This window comes from Hevea brasiliensis, chromosome 15, assembly GCF_030052815.1.
Source record: "Hevea brasiliensis isolate MT/VB/25A 57/8 chromosome 15, ASM3005281v1, whole genome shotgun sequence".
In the NCBI taxonomy this organism is placed as follows: Eukaryota; Viridiplantae; Streptophyta; class Magnoliopsida; order Malpighiales; family Euphorbiaceae; genus Hevea; species Hevea brasiliensis.
The window spans coordinates 59247613-59266237 of NC_079507.1; the positions used below are offsets into that span (position 1 = coordinate 59247613).

General features: G+C 31.1%; 1 protein-coding gene across 1 annotated transcript; it reads left to right on the plus strand.

Moving 5' to 3' along the window:
* Positions 1-1996: 1996 nt before the first annotated feature.
* Positions 1997-5335, plus strand: LOC110660551 (homeobox-leucine zipper protein HOX3). The gene is made up of 4 exons (XM_021818899.2): positions 1997-2264; positions 2587-2783; positions 2896-2975; positions 4829-5335. The coding sequence occupies exons 1-4, from the start codon at positions 2177-2179 to the stop codon at positions 5169-5171; spliced, it is 708 nt and encodes a 235-aa protein (XP_021674591.2). The 5' UTR covers positions 1997-2176; the 3' UTR covers positions 5172-5335.
* The last annotated feature ends 13290 nt before the right edge of the window (positions 5336-18625 follow it).

The window sequence follows — 18625 nt, forward strand, 5'->3', positions numbered from 1 at the left end:
ATTTGCTTGCCTTGGTTTCTTTTCAGATCGATGCGTATCAGAAGATATTTCATCCACTACACACAAGGATTCTTTTGGTGATGATACTTCAAGTTCAATGAAGTTTAAAGCCATTGTTAATAGCCTTCATTCATCCTCTCAGGTAAGTTAGGAGAAAGTCTTTTCTATAAGTTAATAATGTGTTCACAAAAGTTAGATCATATGCTTGGTTTTGTAATTTTTGGGTCATCGGTTGTCTGGTAATCAATTCTAGGACGGCTTTCCTTTCCTTTCCTTTCCTTTCCTTTCTTTTCCTTTCTTCCTAAAATTATTTTGGTTACAATTTTGCTTATGGAAATTTTAAAAAGCTAGATTACTTTTTGTTCATGATATACTGCTATTTCTTTTTGTGAATATAATATTATATTGTGTTTTTAAAATTTTCAGGTCAATTTTTTAAAATTATTCAAATAAAATTTGTATTGCAAATAGAGTAGTAGATAATGTGTTTGCTAAAAGTTCTAAGTAAAAAAAAAAATTATAAAATAATTAGAGTTTAAGATTAAAGCTTGTTAATTAATAAAGAGTGCAAAAGAAAACAGGGCTTATTGTTTAATTTTGCGTAAATAAAGGGTTTAATTGACTCTAATTAAAGATCAAGAGCTAAACTTCATATTCTCTTATAATTTAGAGACTCAATCAGACTTTTGACCTAATTGGAATAGGTATACATATTCTTACAAGTCAATTAATTTAAAATGATATGTTTAAGACAATTGTGTTGATCTTTGATTTTTATTTTTTTTTTAATTTACAGTCAAGACTAAATTTTAATTAAAGATACATTCTCTCATACATTCAAGATTATTTTTAAATAGTTTTTAAATATTTTTTTAAAATTAAATTTTAAATTCGTATGTTTAGAATAAAAATAATCCAAAACTTTAATAATCTTGAATAATTCTTTAGTCCAACAAGAAGACCATTCAACGAAAAAAAAGCCTACTAAAAGGAGATAGAAATCAAAGGGTTGAACAAGACCACTCCCAACCAATAAATGTTGAATGTAGTGTTAACCACTGCGTTTTATGTAGAGAACTTAAATTTTATTTTTAAAGAAAATTATCGTTGAGGGGAATTAATTTTTTATAAATTACAAAATAAATATATAAAAATATCTAATTAAAAGAAAGAAATAAATAAATAAGACCACTTCTAAGGCAGTCACGTTAATTAAGCTGAAATCAGAACATATGACCAGGCCAAAGGATGATTAATTAACAACGACACTAGATAAGGTCCAAAGCTATTGATACAGACATGCAGTTCCAATTAGAAATTAAATTAAACAAAAAAAAAAAAAAGAACTTACTCTATAATAAATGAGTCTATATCTGATACTAGTATCTCCCCTCTTGCATTAATGTAAGTAAACGTTACAAATCCTTCTCTGCTACCTGCCAGCGGGTGAAACACCATTAAATTCATCATTATCTCAACACCAATATTAAATTATGCAAAATTTTTTTGATCAAAAGTCAATAACCAATGGCCCAGATTAAATCATGTAAAGGGGAGAGAGGGTACATGAAGGGCAACGAATTTGAGATGTACTAAAGATGGTTTTTTTTTTTTTTAAATAATTTTTATTGAAAAATCAAGAGGATACAGTAGAAGAATTGGTATGCTTGCAGAGCCCTCAGAGCCTCCGTATAGGCTCCCAATCATCATTTCAATATCTGACCTTTGAACCGACAACCAGACTCACCCTCATCCTAATCTCTTTCTTCCTCTCCCATAACTTAAAAACATAAAAGCTGCCGGTTATTCTCCTACCACCCTACATCTTCCAATCACAGGACACGTGTCGTAGATCGGATGGGTCAGACCCTTTGACTTGACGACCACAGTCAAAAACCCTAGCCCAAGAAAACAAAGGGAACAAAACAAAACCAATCTTTCAATTTTCTTTTTCTTTTCTCTTCCCTGCTATATTTATTTGACCTTTATAGCTCACCCCCTTTTTTTCCTCCTCCGTTTCATATTCTGCTTTGTCTCTCATTTGTTTCCTTTTGTTGATCTTTTTTTAAATATATATATTTTTTTACTTTACCTTTTCCCTTCTACAAAATCAGTCTTTTATCTTCTTCTTCTTCTTCTTCTTCTTTCTTGAGCCTAGCTAATAGCTACCTGCTTCATGGCTGTTTCACCCACAAGCTCTTCTAGCTTGGAGTTGACCATATCCATGCCTGGCTTCTCTTCATCCCCGTCTCTTCCTTCATCTGGTAACCCACAAACGAATTCTCCACAATCTCTCTCTCCTTTTTTTTGTTTGGTCTTTCAAGGATCTTTCTATGGCTATTAGATTTCATAGATATCCTTTTGGCTCAATAATTTATATATCTGATACTGGATCTCCTATACTTATTCTCTTTGCATGTTTTTTTTCCCTCTTTTTAATTTCTTTATAGGGGTTTCTTTGTTTCTTTCCTTCTTTTTTCCCTTTCTAGCTCGTGTGATGGCTTTATTGATATATATAGTCTGATCAACAAAATTGATTTGATGCTAAAATACTGCAATTTTGGTGAATACAAACGATCACAACAGGTGAAGGGGGTTATGCAGTGAGAGATTTGGACATAAACCAAGTACCTTCAGCAGCAGAAGAAGAATGGATCACTGTTGGTATGGATGATGAAGAGGAAAGCACTAATGGAGCCACTCCTCGCAAAAAGCTCCGTCTTTCCAAGGAACAGTCTCGTCTTCTTGAAGAAAGTTTCAGGCAACACCACACCTTAAACCCAGTAAAAACTCGATCCGACAGACCCCAACTTTCTTCAAATATATAGATTTAAATAACAGATATAAATATTTATTTTAAATAATCGTGAATTTTTCTTCTGGTGATCACTGCAGAGGCAGAAAGAGGCATTGGCTATGCAGTTGAGGCTTAGGCCAAGACAAGTTGAGGTGTGGTTTCAAAATCGTAGGGCCAGGTATTATACTAGTCCTTATATATATGTATATATGCTCATCAGGTGACATTAAATTTTGATGGTGGTCTAATATATTATTATCATTTTGTTGGGGGTTAAGAATTTAGGATTAAAGTGAGTGCTAGGGTAGATATTAAAGTTGACAGAATATCACAAAAGTATATGGATAATCTGAATCAGATTCTACCCGTATTTATCGTACCTCCATAAAGTAGAAAACGATCTTTCTCAGTATTAGCTAGGTTTCCTTCGGATATTTTATGCAAAATAACAGTACCCATTATCATTTATTTTCTTAAAGATGCTTTTGGTCATTTTCATGGCCAAAAATAATTAAAGAATAATCAGGCATGCACCATGGATGATCAAAGCAAAATACCTGTGCAGGTTTTAAGGAGTTAGCTAGTTTTGGGGGGTCAATACTTTTCGACTTGATATATAAAAACTGTATGTGTGGGTTAATGGGTCATTTTCTTTCTTATATTTTACTGTAAAAAAAAAGTTAGAAACAGAAATATTGTTCACATGCCAGTAAATTAAGGACAAAGTTGACACGAAGTGATGTTCATCACTAAATGATTTTTTGTTTTTTTGTTGTTTTGTATAACTTGGATTTATTGGTTAATTATCAGGTAAATTTAATTAGTAAGAAAATCTAGCATTATTGATAAACTAATTAGATTTGAACATTTCAAAGGAAGTGATGCTATATAGAAATACCCTATAACCTAATTATTATTATTATTATTGCTCTTCCAAAATAACAATAAAATAGGGGATTTGCATATCTTTCTGGTCACTGGCAAGATATCCACGTAATGACATACACTTGACATATGAAATGGGGAAGTTGAAAAAAATGTTGTTTTTTTTCCCCCATTTATTGCCATAGAAATAGAATAAATAACCTAATTAAGGAAATGACAAATTATAGAAATAAATAAAGGATTTCCAGTTCCAGAAAGTGGACACGTGAGGGAACAGGTGGCTCAGCAAAAATATGAACAATAAATGATGAAGTTATTTAATGAGCTCACCTTTGAGGAACAATATAATTATGGCTCTCTAAATTATCAAGCTAATGATATCACACAACAATTTATATTAACAAGTTATATATATATATATATATATATATATATATATATATATATATATATATATATATATATCGAGATGCATGTGTTTCTTTCTTGGTCTCGTGTGCTCCTCAGATCATAACTCTAATAAGTGTTTCTTTGACTCATTATTAGTTTGGACTAGCCCATGCATTTATATGATTTATTATTACGTGTAATTTATATATAATATTGTTACATTATTCAAAGAAATTAACACTATTCTTTATATTTTTCTTTCATTAATTATAATGTTGATCATTCAAAAGCATAATAGTACCAAAACTTAGTGGAAATTCAATTTCTGAGTTATATCACTAGCATTTAAACCTCTTGAGCACTATGAAAACCCTAATAATTATAACATTAATCAATTAATCAGTTGGAAAAATATATTTTTAAGAATGAAAGGAGTTATAGCTTGCATAGTAAATTTTACTTAAGCAATAGGGCATTAATTGTTGCTATATATATATTGAAAATGAAATATCTGAACTTTGAAATGAACACATACCCTCTCCACCCCCACTGAGAGAGATGGAGAGGTGGGGCAAAGGCTTTATTGCCTGCACTTATAATTATAGCTACCAATACATCTATGGTTGCAATCATTTGTACTTGGAAAAGGGAAGTTGAAAAATTTATTATTATTTGCATCATTGTACATAATTTTAAAACTATAAATAATAATAATAATAAATAACATTTTTACGGTCTCTTATATATAATAAACAGGAGCAAGCTTAAGCAGACAGAGATGGAATGCGAGTATTTGAAGAGGTGGTTTGGTTCCCTAACAGAGCAGAACAGAAGGCTACAAAGGGAAGTAGAGGAGCTTAGGGCAATGAAGGTGGGCCCCCCAACTGTGATATCCCCTCACAGTTGTGAGCCTCTCCCAGCATCCACCCTCACTATGTGCCCACGTTGTGAACGTGTCACCACCACCACCTCCCTGGACAAGGGTCCCACCAAAACCACCGCCACTGCTTCCACCGTTGCTACAGCCACAGCCGCCACCTTGTCTTCTAAAGTTGGAACACAAACCCTGCAATCTCGTCAATCTTCCGCAGCTTGTTAGTCTCTGCTCTAGTCAATGATTAATTTACTTGGAAAGAAGAAAATAGGTCAAGAGGAATGTTCATAATAGTTTACACCCAGGAAAAAGAAATGTATGCATGGGATAGATACTGTATACTCGTATCTACATGGTATCTAATCTACATATGGATAATTTACTTGCTAGCAATTTCTCTTTTTTTTTTTTAAATTCAATTATTTTATTGCTTGAGCTATGCGTACATATAATTAATCAGTTAATTGGTTATGTTAATGAATGAAGATTGCCATCGGAATTAATTGAAGATATAAGAAACTTCATCAAAATTTCAAAATTTCCACAATGTGAAAATGCAATGGTCTTCTTGCTTAAACTACAAGTTCTACACGTTTTTAGTATACGTAGTGAATAGTCTTTGTGGAATTCAACCCCTTTTGCCTTATAACACCTAACACATGCACATCTTAATTAATTATGACACAAGGTCAAGCAAGCTTGAATATTGTATGCACGTTACGAAAACATTCCTCCATATATATATATTCTTAAATAAATTAAATGTATTTATGTTTTGGGTTAGATATTAATCAATGGTTATTAATGGTTTATTTTGCAGTATAACTTTGTGTGAGAGAGAATCTGAGTTTAAGTAATCTCTTTCTCTCTCTCTCTATATATATATATAATAAAATAAAATAAAATAATTGTCCTTGAAAAAATTGGGGCTACAAGTTAAGTTTTCTATTTGCTTTATTTTTTTCGTTCATTTTAAAATTTTATATTACTTTTTTTTTAATTTAATTTCGGTAACTTAATTAGTTCTACTGGAGTAAAAATTTAATAATCAATATATCTACTCAGTAGTATTAGTCTAATATTAGAGTTCAATTCTATAGACTGCTCTCTAAGAGTTATAACTCTAAATGCACTAAGTTAATATAGCAACCAAAGAATGTGTCATTAATTAATATATGTTTTTTTAAGAAAATAACAATAATAATAATGATAATAATCGATATATTGTAAAATTTTCGATTATTTATATTGGTGTCACGTGTCTTTAAGAGAGAGGTCGTATTATAAGGTATCATTACAAAAATACTGTATAATAGTATAATACCTTAAATACGATATGGACTGCATAAAATTCATTTAACTATTTAGCACCCTCTCAAGTCTATAATTCGCAATAAAGAATCTTAATTAGGCATCTTACGAGCCCTCCATGCTCGAAGTGGACTACTATCTCTCGGATAGCTCCTAACCTACGTAATATCCACTTGGTAGCCATAGCCTTAAACATTCCAAATATGTGAAAATTATACATGCACCCCTGAATTCATTTATTTCCTTATTTTCAGTAATTCCACTCCATCCACTTGTCCTTCATTCGAATATAAGATTTATTAAAAGTTTTTTTTTTTAATTTAAATTTAATTAAATTTATCCTCGACACCTTTAGACATCTAATAACAAAAATAACAAGTTTTTACTATCAGCAGGATTGGTCCACGCACTAAATTTGCAGCTGACTTTTTTGGTAATGGGCATGGCCAAGGCTTTGCTTTATGAAATAGGCTGCTCCCAATTTGAGGGCCCTTCCACTTCATGTTTTGTGGTATCCAAATCTCTTCAGAGATATTATTACAGGATAAGATTTTACTATCACAAATGCAATCTAACACTAATATTTCAAACCAAAAGTAGCCCTCTAAATTTCTTTCAAATAATCAATCTTTTTTTTTTTTCTTTTTCTTTTTCCAGTTTTCGATTTTCTGTTCTGATCATTGGTTCCTTATGGCTATGGCTATGGCTATGGGTGCCAACTATCCTACACTTCTCCAAGTTTTAAATAAAACTTGAAACGATGGGCCTTCAGATCCACGTGAACCCCTACCTCAAGCCCAATTTGCCAGCAAGGCTACGCTTGCCCCCAAGACCGTAATTTCTTTGCTCCTCTCAACAATGGCAGGGGGTTATGCCCAAGGGTACTGACCAGGATATGTTAAAAAAAAAAAAATTTATTAAAATATTACAACTTTAAAAATATTTTATTTTCTAGCACTTTATTATTGAGAGATAATTATAGAGGTGAATTTATATTTATACAAGTGAAGGAAGTATTGCTCTAATATCTAGAGATAATAGAAAACTGTTTTAAATGATTTTTGGTTGTGATTTATATAATGGGTATAATTTTGTCTCGATATTCGAACATGAAATATTCTCATCATTCACTGAGCAGTCTTCTCCAGGAACATTGTATCAGTAAAATTTTGTCTATGGAAGCACATCAAGAAGCTTCGTTTTGTCTGCAAATGTTTTGTTTCCAAGAAATGTTGACAATGTCCAAGAACGCTAGAGATTCATGGAGTGTCCTAACTTAAACATTCCTGCAAAATCATGAGCTGGAGATGAGGAGGAGAAAGAAAAAGGCCAAAGATATTGAGGATTGGATCAGACAATTCATAATGCAATTCCTTTTTTGGGGCCAACACAGCTAAGAAAGTGCAGGAGAGGTTCTCCCCCTTTCACATAAGCCCAAAGGGACACTCCTGGATCTTGTACTACTGTCCGAGACAAGGACCTTACCCTACGCACAACTATTGTTATATTTTTGTAGGACATCCAAAATGTAACTTCTTCTGCTTCATCATTCATGCCTTTGAAATTAAACCCTTCTTTTCTTTTCTTTGGTATAATTGATTTTCTCACAATCCTGAACGCAATTTCAATTGATTGGTAGATTAAACCCTTATTTTACTAACTGTCGGGTGTGCTGTAGGCCTATCTAGAAACTATTGCAGCGATGAATGATCTGATTCAATGTCGGTAGAAGAGGGGCTAATCGCAGTTGGGTTATTATTTAGTCCACACTCACTGAACATTAAGAAGAAATTAGGAGGGAACAAATGGTGCCTCCTGATATAAGACCTGCCATCTTTCTTTTTTTTTTTTTTTCTTCATTAGAAGATTCAGCTTTTGGGCCCTTTCAATGGCCGTGACTCGTATTTTCGTATGATTAGTTGGGTGATTAGTCCCACTTAATTAGATTTATCTTTCATATTTCATCATTTATGGGTTTAATATGAGGTATCTAAATAAGTTAGCCATTGTCAACCCTATATCTAACTATACTCAATATTATTACTAAAGTTATCACTAAAATTATAAAAATATTATGCTTAAGTTACAATTGGAACTAAAAAATTGTAATTAACTAGAATAAAGTTTTTATTCTAACATTGATCACAATATTATATAGCCGACCCCAAATTTTTGGGATAAATGCTTAGTTGAGTTGAGTTGTATTGATCACAATATTGACAACTTTAAATATAAACTCCCTCTCAACCGAACATTTAGAGTAAATATTCACACCCAATTATTAAAGGACCAATGAATTTGTGACATCCAGAGCTTTGTTTTTCAACATAACATTTGTCAAAACATAAACTCAACATGTCTCCGAGCCCTCATTAAATATTTTTCCTCTTAACTTACTCACTTCTCAATTCTAATTAGTGGGTGAAATCCAAAGAGATGGGTAGCAAACAATATATCAAATCTCTAGCTTGATTTACTTGATTTATCTATTATTTCCTAAAACACAGCACGATAGAAAATTATAATAAGATAGCAGAAGGGTAGTGTTTTGAGGATGCATGGCAAGTGACACCATCTCAAAAGAATGTTCTTCACATGATGCTTGGCTTTGGAGTTCATTAATAAATTAATTAAGGTGCATTAATTAAACAACTCTATGAACACGATACCTACTTTCAATACTTAATTTATTGGTGTTTTAAAAGTTTTATTTTAAGATAATTTTATTTTTTAAGTTTTAATCACGGCTCAAGTTGAGTCAAAGTTAGTGGCTAATCACATGTGTCAAACGGTGGATTAACTGTCCACATTACTATTGATGTGAATATATGTGATTGATGCCATTGCCAAGCTTAAGGTGAATCAAATCACATTGTTAAATTAGATTATCCATAATTTAGTTATAATGTCCAGTTCCAGACGGGTTGTTAATATCAAGAAAAGATAAAGAAAAATAAAGGTGGAATAATTATTAAGGCATTGTTTGGGAATTGAAAAGGAGGGATCACTGAAATTTCATCTTGGTGCGAGGAAAATGTACAAGGCCCAATAAAAAGAAGAGGCCATCCCTCAACTTACTTAAGTGGGCTCGTGGGAATGCAAATTCATAGTTAATTTTGAGAAAAAATATATATAACAACGGACCTCAATTGCCAGGATCAAAATCTTGAAATTCATGAAGAAGATACTGATGAACAAAAAGATAAATTAGATTATGGTTTCCTTTGAATGATAATAACAAAAATACTAGTGTTCACATGGAGCGAGATACGTATTTCTAGTTGGGGTTCTAAAAAGATGTTGATTTTGCAGCTAGGAAGCTCAACAAAATAATAAATTGGACACCTAAAACAATAAATTAAAAAAAAATAAATTTAATAATCATTGAATATTGATTCTCATGATTTGTTTTGCTAGCCAGGCAAACTATATATATTATTCCTATTGGTGAGATAGGATTCATTATTTTCTATTTATTCAAAGGCTAAATAAATGTATATATATAAATGTCTTTTTGAGAAAGGTCTTGCATATGTTAATTCATGAACTTTTTGGGTCACAAAAACCCTACCACATAGTCTGGTAAGCTCTCATTAACAACTGCTCATCTCCACCACCAACTTGAACTGTATGGTCCAAGATTCTCTATTAAGGTTGCGTTTTTGTGTTAGCCTTTTAGTATCAAAAGATTAACGTGGGGTGGGAAATCGGTACCTTATCTTCCCCAAAAACGGATAAAGTGATCAAGGATAACAGAAGAGATCAGGAAATGCTAGCTAGCTAGCTAAATATATAGGAAAAGTTGAGGGTGCTGTGTGGGATATGTGATCATTGTTGAATTGACAACTCATCTAATTAATCAAACACATTTCATCTAAGTATCTAAATTGAAATTAGAGTTAATTAATGATCTATGAAATGTAATTATGGAGATAATTTTGGGGCAGATGTCGATCATATGTAGCTGGTAGATCAAGTATGGCCATTCTAGTGTACATTAATGAGCTTATGTGTGTTATTGCCTAGGAAAAGGAGACGTGGGGTTGGTGGGTGGCTCCATGCATGAGACGAGGAATCCTGAGGAGAGTTTTTAGGCATGGAGAGCTGTGTGGTGGGGGTGATACGGTGGTGGTGCGTGAGAGGCCCAATAGGCCAACCAGCTGAAGTCTTTTTGCTTCACCCATGCTCAAAAACTATATTTACTATATGCAAACTGCTCAAAACGAGAGCCTTTATATTTTGGTTGCACAAAAGGATATATGCTGCATTTCCAATCACTCAAAACTTGGACTAATATGCTTTCTTGCTTTTAACTTTTATTATTCCCTTCACATCTACATAACTACATCACTTTTCATGTCAAATTATTAATGAGTTTGTGAATAATTTGGGAGTACTTTTAAATGGTTGAGAGTTTGAATTCAATTCATCATAACTGACGGTATAATTATGTCTTATGATCTCATTTGCTATATATAATGTCACCTATGAAGAGTATGGGAGAGATAATATGTCTAGATAGTGATTTCATTTGTTATATATAATGTTACCTATAGAGAGTATGGGAAAGATAATCTATCTAGATAATGATCGTTTCATTTTAATAAACATTCTCTTCATCCCACAAAAATAAATTTATACTCCTCTTTTTCATATGTTCCAACTTTTTTTTTAAATATTAGTTTATTTAATAACTTACTAATATGCATTAAAAAAAGTAAAATTTATTAATTTCAAGAATAATTCAATAATATATATAAATTATTTAATTTTAATGGAACAATAGAGAGAAGAGTATATTAGGAAAAGACTAAACAAAGTTTATTACTTTAATTATATTAATTATATTTTCTTAATTTGTGTGTGGGATGAAGGGAGTAATATAGAGAAATTTTAGAATGCAACTACTATATGACCAATTATTTTATTATATCTCTTGATTTTGACGGATTTCATGTGAATTCCTTCATAATCAACTCTTAAAATCTATTCATTGTAAAAGTTACGGTTGGTTGCATGATATATATGTAGTGAAATGATAGAAATTTTATATATATATTGAAAATAGCACTCGCATATATAGGATAAATTATCTAAGTCTTAAATTAACGTAATAATCATGCTTAAATGTGAGTAATGAAAGGATTATTCAAGCAAAAAATGTTTATTATTCAAGAAAAATTGAAATTATATTTAATATTTTTGTTTAATTTAATAATGAAGGCACAATCTGAATGATTGTGAAGGAAGTGACTGAATTTATTCAAACAAAATATTATAAGAAAGAGAACAGGGCTATGAATCCTCATTGTGTACCAATAGATAAAAAAGAAAAAGGCTTCAACACAAACAAGCTATAATAACAATCCAAATTTGCTATGTGATTAGATTGTGGTTAGGTTTGTAGATAATATCCATATAGATACTCATATGTAGACATGAAAAAAAGAAGCAGCTTTTTGAAGAAAAATTGAAGTGATGTTCTTTAATTTTACAACATCGTAGAATCATACACATATGGCATCTGCTAGCAACAATGGAAAGGAGACAATAAATATGAAATCTAATCTAAATCCAACGAAGAATCTATTATTACCATAATGAGATACTTATAAAATTTCTGGCACACACACTTGCAAGAACACTTTTTTTCCCCATGAACTCAGCAATAATATAATTAGGTAATTGAAATAGCAATTATTTCAAGAACCTCCCATGGCATGACCGTAATTATAATATATGTAGACACCATAAGTACTTGGGTAGAAGCAATGCTCATTGACATTTATTTTGAAATCATTTTAGTTCTTTATTTCTTGTTTAATGGGCAAATTTTAAGGGCCCTGTAAATTAAGGAGATGGGGTTCTGGCGTTTTGAGTCTGCAAGTCTTTCTAGTTACAGATGTGCAAGTGTGTGGTGACCCTTGTAAAAGCTTGCATGTGCATGTGACTCCCACGTGTCAGGCTTATGGCTTTTCTTCCCCACAAATTTTGGGTCATTTTCGGGTACATGTGGACCCCAATCATTGGATAGAAACCTTTCGATTCCTTTAGTTTTGTTTGATGGGCTTAAAGGGTCAGACACTCTTTTGAAGCCAGTGAAGCATCTTATGTACACATATTATATCATCGGGCATAAATCTAAAGCATTGGTCACAGCAACTCTCTCGCACGCTATCAAGCATATACTTAGGGCGTACATTATTATTCGGTTTCAGTCGAATCCAACTAAACTGCCTGATTTTAATAATTTGGTTTAGTTGTTGATTTTACAGTTTTTAAAATTAATTAATTTATTTAATTGATTCAATTATCAAAATTTAAAAAAATAATCAAATTGATTTAGTTAATACTGTGCCCTTTTTATATTGTCTTCTCTCCAAACGAAACACCTACTGCCCTAGCCCCTTCTTCTTTGTCTCTTTCTTTTTCTTTTATCAGAAAGATGTTACTATCATTCATGAGGAAAGCAAATGCAGCCTATCCTTGTACAACAGATCCACTAATTAATTAGGGGGATTAGCAGTCCGTCCCACAGCAAGGCAGCCTAATTGGATACTCCTAGCTACGCAATTTGTATATTTATTAGCATTTTTACCCATAAAAATACAAGAGATAGAAGAATAAGCTAGCAAAGACTTTGATATTATAAATAATAGCCTCTAATTTTCAAAAAATGAAAACTATAGCAGAAGAAACGAGCTCAATCAACTTAAAATAATAAAATTCAATCACACAAGACCAAAGACCTCTACTGAGGGCAAATTGAACAACTACACGTAACGCAATTCATTCTGCCAAAAGAGGAGAGCCGGCACAAAAAGACGAGGCCACACCATCCAGCCAACCTACATTGGGAATCCCTTGATTATGCCATGACCAGCTGATGATGAACGAGCATCAAATGAAGCATTCACATTTACTTCGAATGAACCATAGATCGGGTGATTCCAAAGAGAATAGGCCATGCAACAGATATAAATTAAGCTGAGAATGGCTTTGTGGAGTTACTAGTTGCTGGGACTCCTCAAATACATTCTTCTAGCCTCTATATCGACTTCTACTTTAAGTGGTGGATTTAATTATCTTTTTTAAGTCAGTGAATACTCAACTCAATTCAACTAAGTCTTTATCTCAAAAATTTGGGGTCGGCTATATGGATTCTCTTTCTCCACTCTACAAATTCTCTTTTTTAAGTCAGTGAATAAAAAAAAAATTATTAAAACAGATCAAGCAAAATATAATATCAATATTTTATTGTTGAACAAAATAAGATTTAAAATGATATAATTATTAATGTTATTTAATATATTTTTCTATATAAATAATTAAATAATCATTTATAAATTGATGTTAACACTTAAATATCTTACCTCAATTGAGAAATACTATTATACCTTATTTAATTTTAATTTTTATCAAAATAAAAATTATATAATATCTAAATTTATAAAGCATCTATTTAGATAATTATATATTAAGATTTTTCAAATAAAATAAGGAATCAATTTGACCCTTCATTTCTTTAGCTACATCCTCCTTTGTCCTACTCTTTCTCCGCTTGGAACAATTGAACCATTCATGACCCACCAGCCATCCTTTCTATAGCCTTGTCGCCATGGATCCATCTAACACCATCTTCCTAATTTATTCTCTGTGACGTCGCATTGAAGATTAAGCTATTCTCCTTTCCTCCTTCGCAAATCACAAATCATACTCTTGTCTTCTCAACTCTTCTAACCTCAATGTTCTCTCTCACCATGTCTGTCAACTCTTCTAACCTCAATGTTCTCTCTCACCATGTCTGTCAACTCTTCTAACCTCAATGTTCTCTCTCACCATGTCTGTCAACTCTTCTAACCTCAATGTTCTCTCTCACCATGTCTGTCAACTCTTATTGGTCAGTTGTGACCCTCATCAGTCAATTTACAAAATGAGTGTCAGAAATGGAGATGGTAAGATAATATCTAAAATTACAATAATGAATAAAATTTAGAATGACCATATCTAAAAGAAAGTACACGGAATGCATATTTGGGATAAAATGGGAGAGTGTTGATCAAAATGGTCATATCCAATATAAAGAAACAAGCAATCCAGCACGGAAACATAAGAAATTGTTCCTCTACTGATGGTTGCGATTATGTGTAATTGGATCATTATTGAGTCTTGACTTCCTGTGTGGTTTAATTTCTACTACAATCAATTTCATAATAATTAATTTGGATGCAGAAGAACTTGTTGATCCATATTGTGAATTATGGTTGGAAATGAACAAATGATCGATGTGAGTTGTGTTTCTTTTCCCGTTTTCTACGAGAAAACCGATTAAATAAAATGAAACTGATTTCACTTGTTTGATTTGATTAAATTTGATTTCCTTACATTATTTTGATAGATTTAATTCTATAATTTTTATTTTTCAATTTTTAATTTTTCAATTTAATTTGATTACAAATCAAACCAACTAAATCAACACCAACCTTCTTATTTGTTAAAATATTCAGCAGAGTCCACCTCTTCTTCCCTCCTTTGAGGTTTTCTTTTTTTTTTTTTATGAATTAAATAAAATTACTAGTTTGTGCATTTTTCAAGTAGATTTAAGATTAACTTAAAAAAATACCTCAAATTGTGTTATTAATAAAGAGAAAAAATTGTCTAGACACAGTAAAAATAAAAAAAAAGTTATGATAAATTATAATTTAGTTTTTAAGATTTAGTGAAATATATAAACTAATCCATATATTTTTTAAAATACATCTATTTAGTTCTTACAATTTTAATAAACCTAAAAATTAGCATATCCATTTAATTTACTGTTAATTGTAAAAAAAATGCCATTAACACTATTTTTAATATGAAACAATTTAATCATTATTGTTTTGTTTTATTAACAAAATAGTCTATTAGATTTAATTTATTATTTTATTTATAATAAAAATAATAAAATAATACTATAAATTTACAATATAAATTTTATTGTGAAATTGTACTTATATTTTATAATATTTATTTTTTTAATTACAGAATTATTATTTTATTTTACCAATATTCTACATATGTTATAAATTTTAATTAAAAGAATTTAATTAAAAAATTATAATTTTATTGTATTATTTTATAATTAGAGAAAAATAAAATATAATCTGGAAGTTTTCCGCGTCTATATATATCTAGGTAGAGAGTAATTTATAATTTTATTAAAATGCCAGCACAACAATTAAATAAATGAGTTTGAAAATTACGTGGATTAACTTTCAGAAAAACTAAGTTGTAATATTCCTTAACTGCATCTAAGCAATTTCATTTTTGTTAAGAAATTAATTTCAGAACTCTAATGCGAAAAACGATAAAGATAGTTTTTTTTTTTGTTATAATTTCCCTTCTTTTATTAATCATTAATGTACATATATTGCGTTTCCTGATAGTATGTATATATTGACATCCCTTTGATAATCTGTATACTATTATTTTACGATGGACTACAAGTTGTTAATTAGTCTAAAATCAATTAAAAATGCATTTCATAATATGAGAGGGAAAGGATTTAATTTATATTTTACAGTAGATTCCAAGGGGCTGCCAATGGTCTAAGCCAAGTGATGTCCTTGAAACTTTTTATTTGGATTTTTTTTTTTAAAGGAAAGAATGTTAATAATGGTGGGTAAGCTTGAGTGCCAAAAAGATGTTGCTTTAGTGTGACATGATAATGCACATATTCAATCATGGAGGAGCAAAAGGCTCTGATATTTTAGGTATATGAATGCGACTGACGTTCATCATTCAAAGCTTTCCCTTCCGCCTATTGTTTCCCAATGATATAGAGTTATCCGAATGATTATCTCCATAGATATCTCTCTCTTCTTTTGAGGATTAATCTGATCTCTCTGCATTTGATTAGTCAAATTTATAGAGTTAAAAGAATTATTAGACACTTATTAACTCAGCAAAGGAAATAATGTTTTGCACGAGACGTGAGCAAAGCGAAGTATTTACAATTTGTACTGCCAATATATAGTTGGGGTGTCGGGTGGCGATGCCATTTTTTTTATGGAACATGGGTATTATTGTATATATTTTGGATATCAGGGATGCCAGCTATAAAAAGGTAACCCTAATATGATGTAATGCGGATTCTTCTCATTATAAAAATAATTTTAATGTCATCAAATCAAAATTATTAGTTTAAAAAATAATTAGACGAAATTAAACTCAAGAAACCTATATATATAGACATTGTAAAATGAGGTAAGGTTTTGCTTGTACGCAACCTTGACTGAAAGTCATATTTTCCCATGGTCAATATGAATATGACTTGTATTGTTTATATATATAAATATTAAGCATCCAATCAATTCTTGATGACCCAAAGGCATGTTTTTATTATTACAGTCTAATGATGATCCGATAGAAGAAATAGATGCATGAACAATCTTTGCATAAGATTGTATTCTTTTAAATTTTTTTTTTTCTATCTAATCTTTGATTCCCTCTCATGCATGCAATGTCTTTAACATCTGTCAGGATAATTCCATGATGCTAAAGAATGAATAGGATGATGAAAATTTCAAATGGGTGTATGATCATGTGAGTACAAGAAGAAAATTGAAAGAAGCAAGTAGGGAATTGAAAGAGATAGAAGTTGTTGTTGTTGAAAAAGAGTCTGCTAGTTTTAATTAATTTAGTGACCAGAAACAGTTCCATTTTTATCCTGTTATGCTTTATTTGAATGTTCATAACAAAGATACCAAAAAATTTCTTAATAATTATGCCAAGTTTTAATCACCACAACTGTTTGTGTTTCCTCAAGGGAATTTCATCTGTAAATGACAGTCTAGACTGTCTTATGTCTTTTTCCCAGAAATTTTTCGGCTTGCCCATCATCATACATCAGATTCTGGACGAAATGAATCAAATCTCTTGGTAAAAACAAAAAAGAAAAAAGAAGAAAAACATTACACACAATCTTGTTGTTAAATAATTAACATATGTGCAATTGGGAATCCCTCACTTTTCTTTCTCTGAAACCCAACCAATCTAAATCTCCTCTTCACATACATATAAAATAAGTTTCTATTCATGATTCAAGAAGAGAAGTTACTTTCATGTTGTTCCTGTTTTTTGAACAATTCTTTTTTTTTTTTTCCTCAATCATGCATGCATGTGTGTAATTTTCAACTCAATCATGCATATGTGTAATTTTCAACTAATATGTAATTTCTGAACTAGTCAAAGGCTTACTTCATAACTTTCACCTCAGCAAAATAATAATATTATTAGGAAATGGAAACTTTTGACAGTACTTGTAGTTGAATGCAATATAATATAAATATATAATTAAGAAATTGTAGAAGACAAATTAGGCACAGCATAAGACACAGAGGATATGGGTTTTTGACCTTCATCAATTAAATTTATATAAATGGAGGAATCTGCCCTTTCTAGTTGTGGGTCAAACTCAAGCATGCATAATATTCAACTGCTAACCAGTGAATGCATCACCTCAATGCACCTAACTCACAGATTGCAATTTGCAAGCCAAATGAGCATAAAAAATACTTATAATTTTCCATCTCATTACATCACTATTCACTACTGTTTCATATTTTTTAGATAAATTGTTCCATCACATAGGCTTTTTAAATTGAGTTAAACTCCAAATATAGCTGCCTGGGGTGTACCTAATTTGCTTAACAAAGCAATAATTGGTGTTAAACATGCATTAGATGTACTAATTAAACACAGGTTTACTTAGGTTTTGAAGTGTGTTGTCATTGAAAATTTGAGCAAGCCATTTTTTTAAATTCCAAAGAAGAAGCAAGTGCTACCATTATTTACTATGAATTAAATTTTGAAATTTACAATATCATAATTTTGTTTTGCTTTTTCTTGTGTAATTGAAGCTTACTGGAATTGAAATTTTTGAAGTTGAAGATCTCAAATAATGGATTTTGATTATGTTTTTGATTTGATTATCTCTATTTTGGATTCTAAATTGCTTGTTTGTGAGTGTTGGGTTCTATTTATATATGGAAGCTAATAGGAATTAGAGTTTGGATTGCTTTTTTGTGACCGCTTGAGAGAGATAGAGTGTGGGAGAGAGGGAGAGTGTTTGGGAAGGGGGAGAGAGAGAGAGAGAGAGAGAGAGAGAGAGAGAGCAGAAACAATGGGAAAGAGAGAGATAGAGGGGGAGATATGGAGGAAATAGAATTAAGCAGACAGAGAGAGAGAGATGGAGAGAGAATTAGAAACGTAAAGAAGAGACAAAAATGGGGAGAGAGAATGAGAGCGAGAGAGAGGCATGGTATTTTAGGAATAAAAAGGTTTCTCATTAAACCACAATTTACAACATTAACGAACAACTAATT

What these genes read in the sequence shown, in the direction of transcription:
- LOC110660551 (XM_021818899.2), top strand. Translation starts at nt 2,177, where the DNA reads ATGGCTGTTTCACCCACAAGCTCTTCTAGCTTGGAGTTGACCATATCC. An exon ending in CCCGTCTCTTCCTTCATCTG is followed by an intron (nt 2,265 to 2,586) that starts GTAACCCACAAA and finishes CGATCACAACAG; the next exon opens with GTGAAGGGGGTTATGCAGTG. An exon ending in AACACCACACCTTAAACCCA is followed by an intron (nt 2,784 to 2,895) that starts GTAAAAACTCGA and finishes TGATCACTGCAG; the next exon opens with AGGCAGAAAGAGGCATTGGC.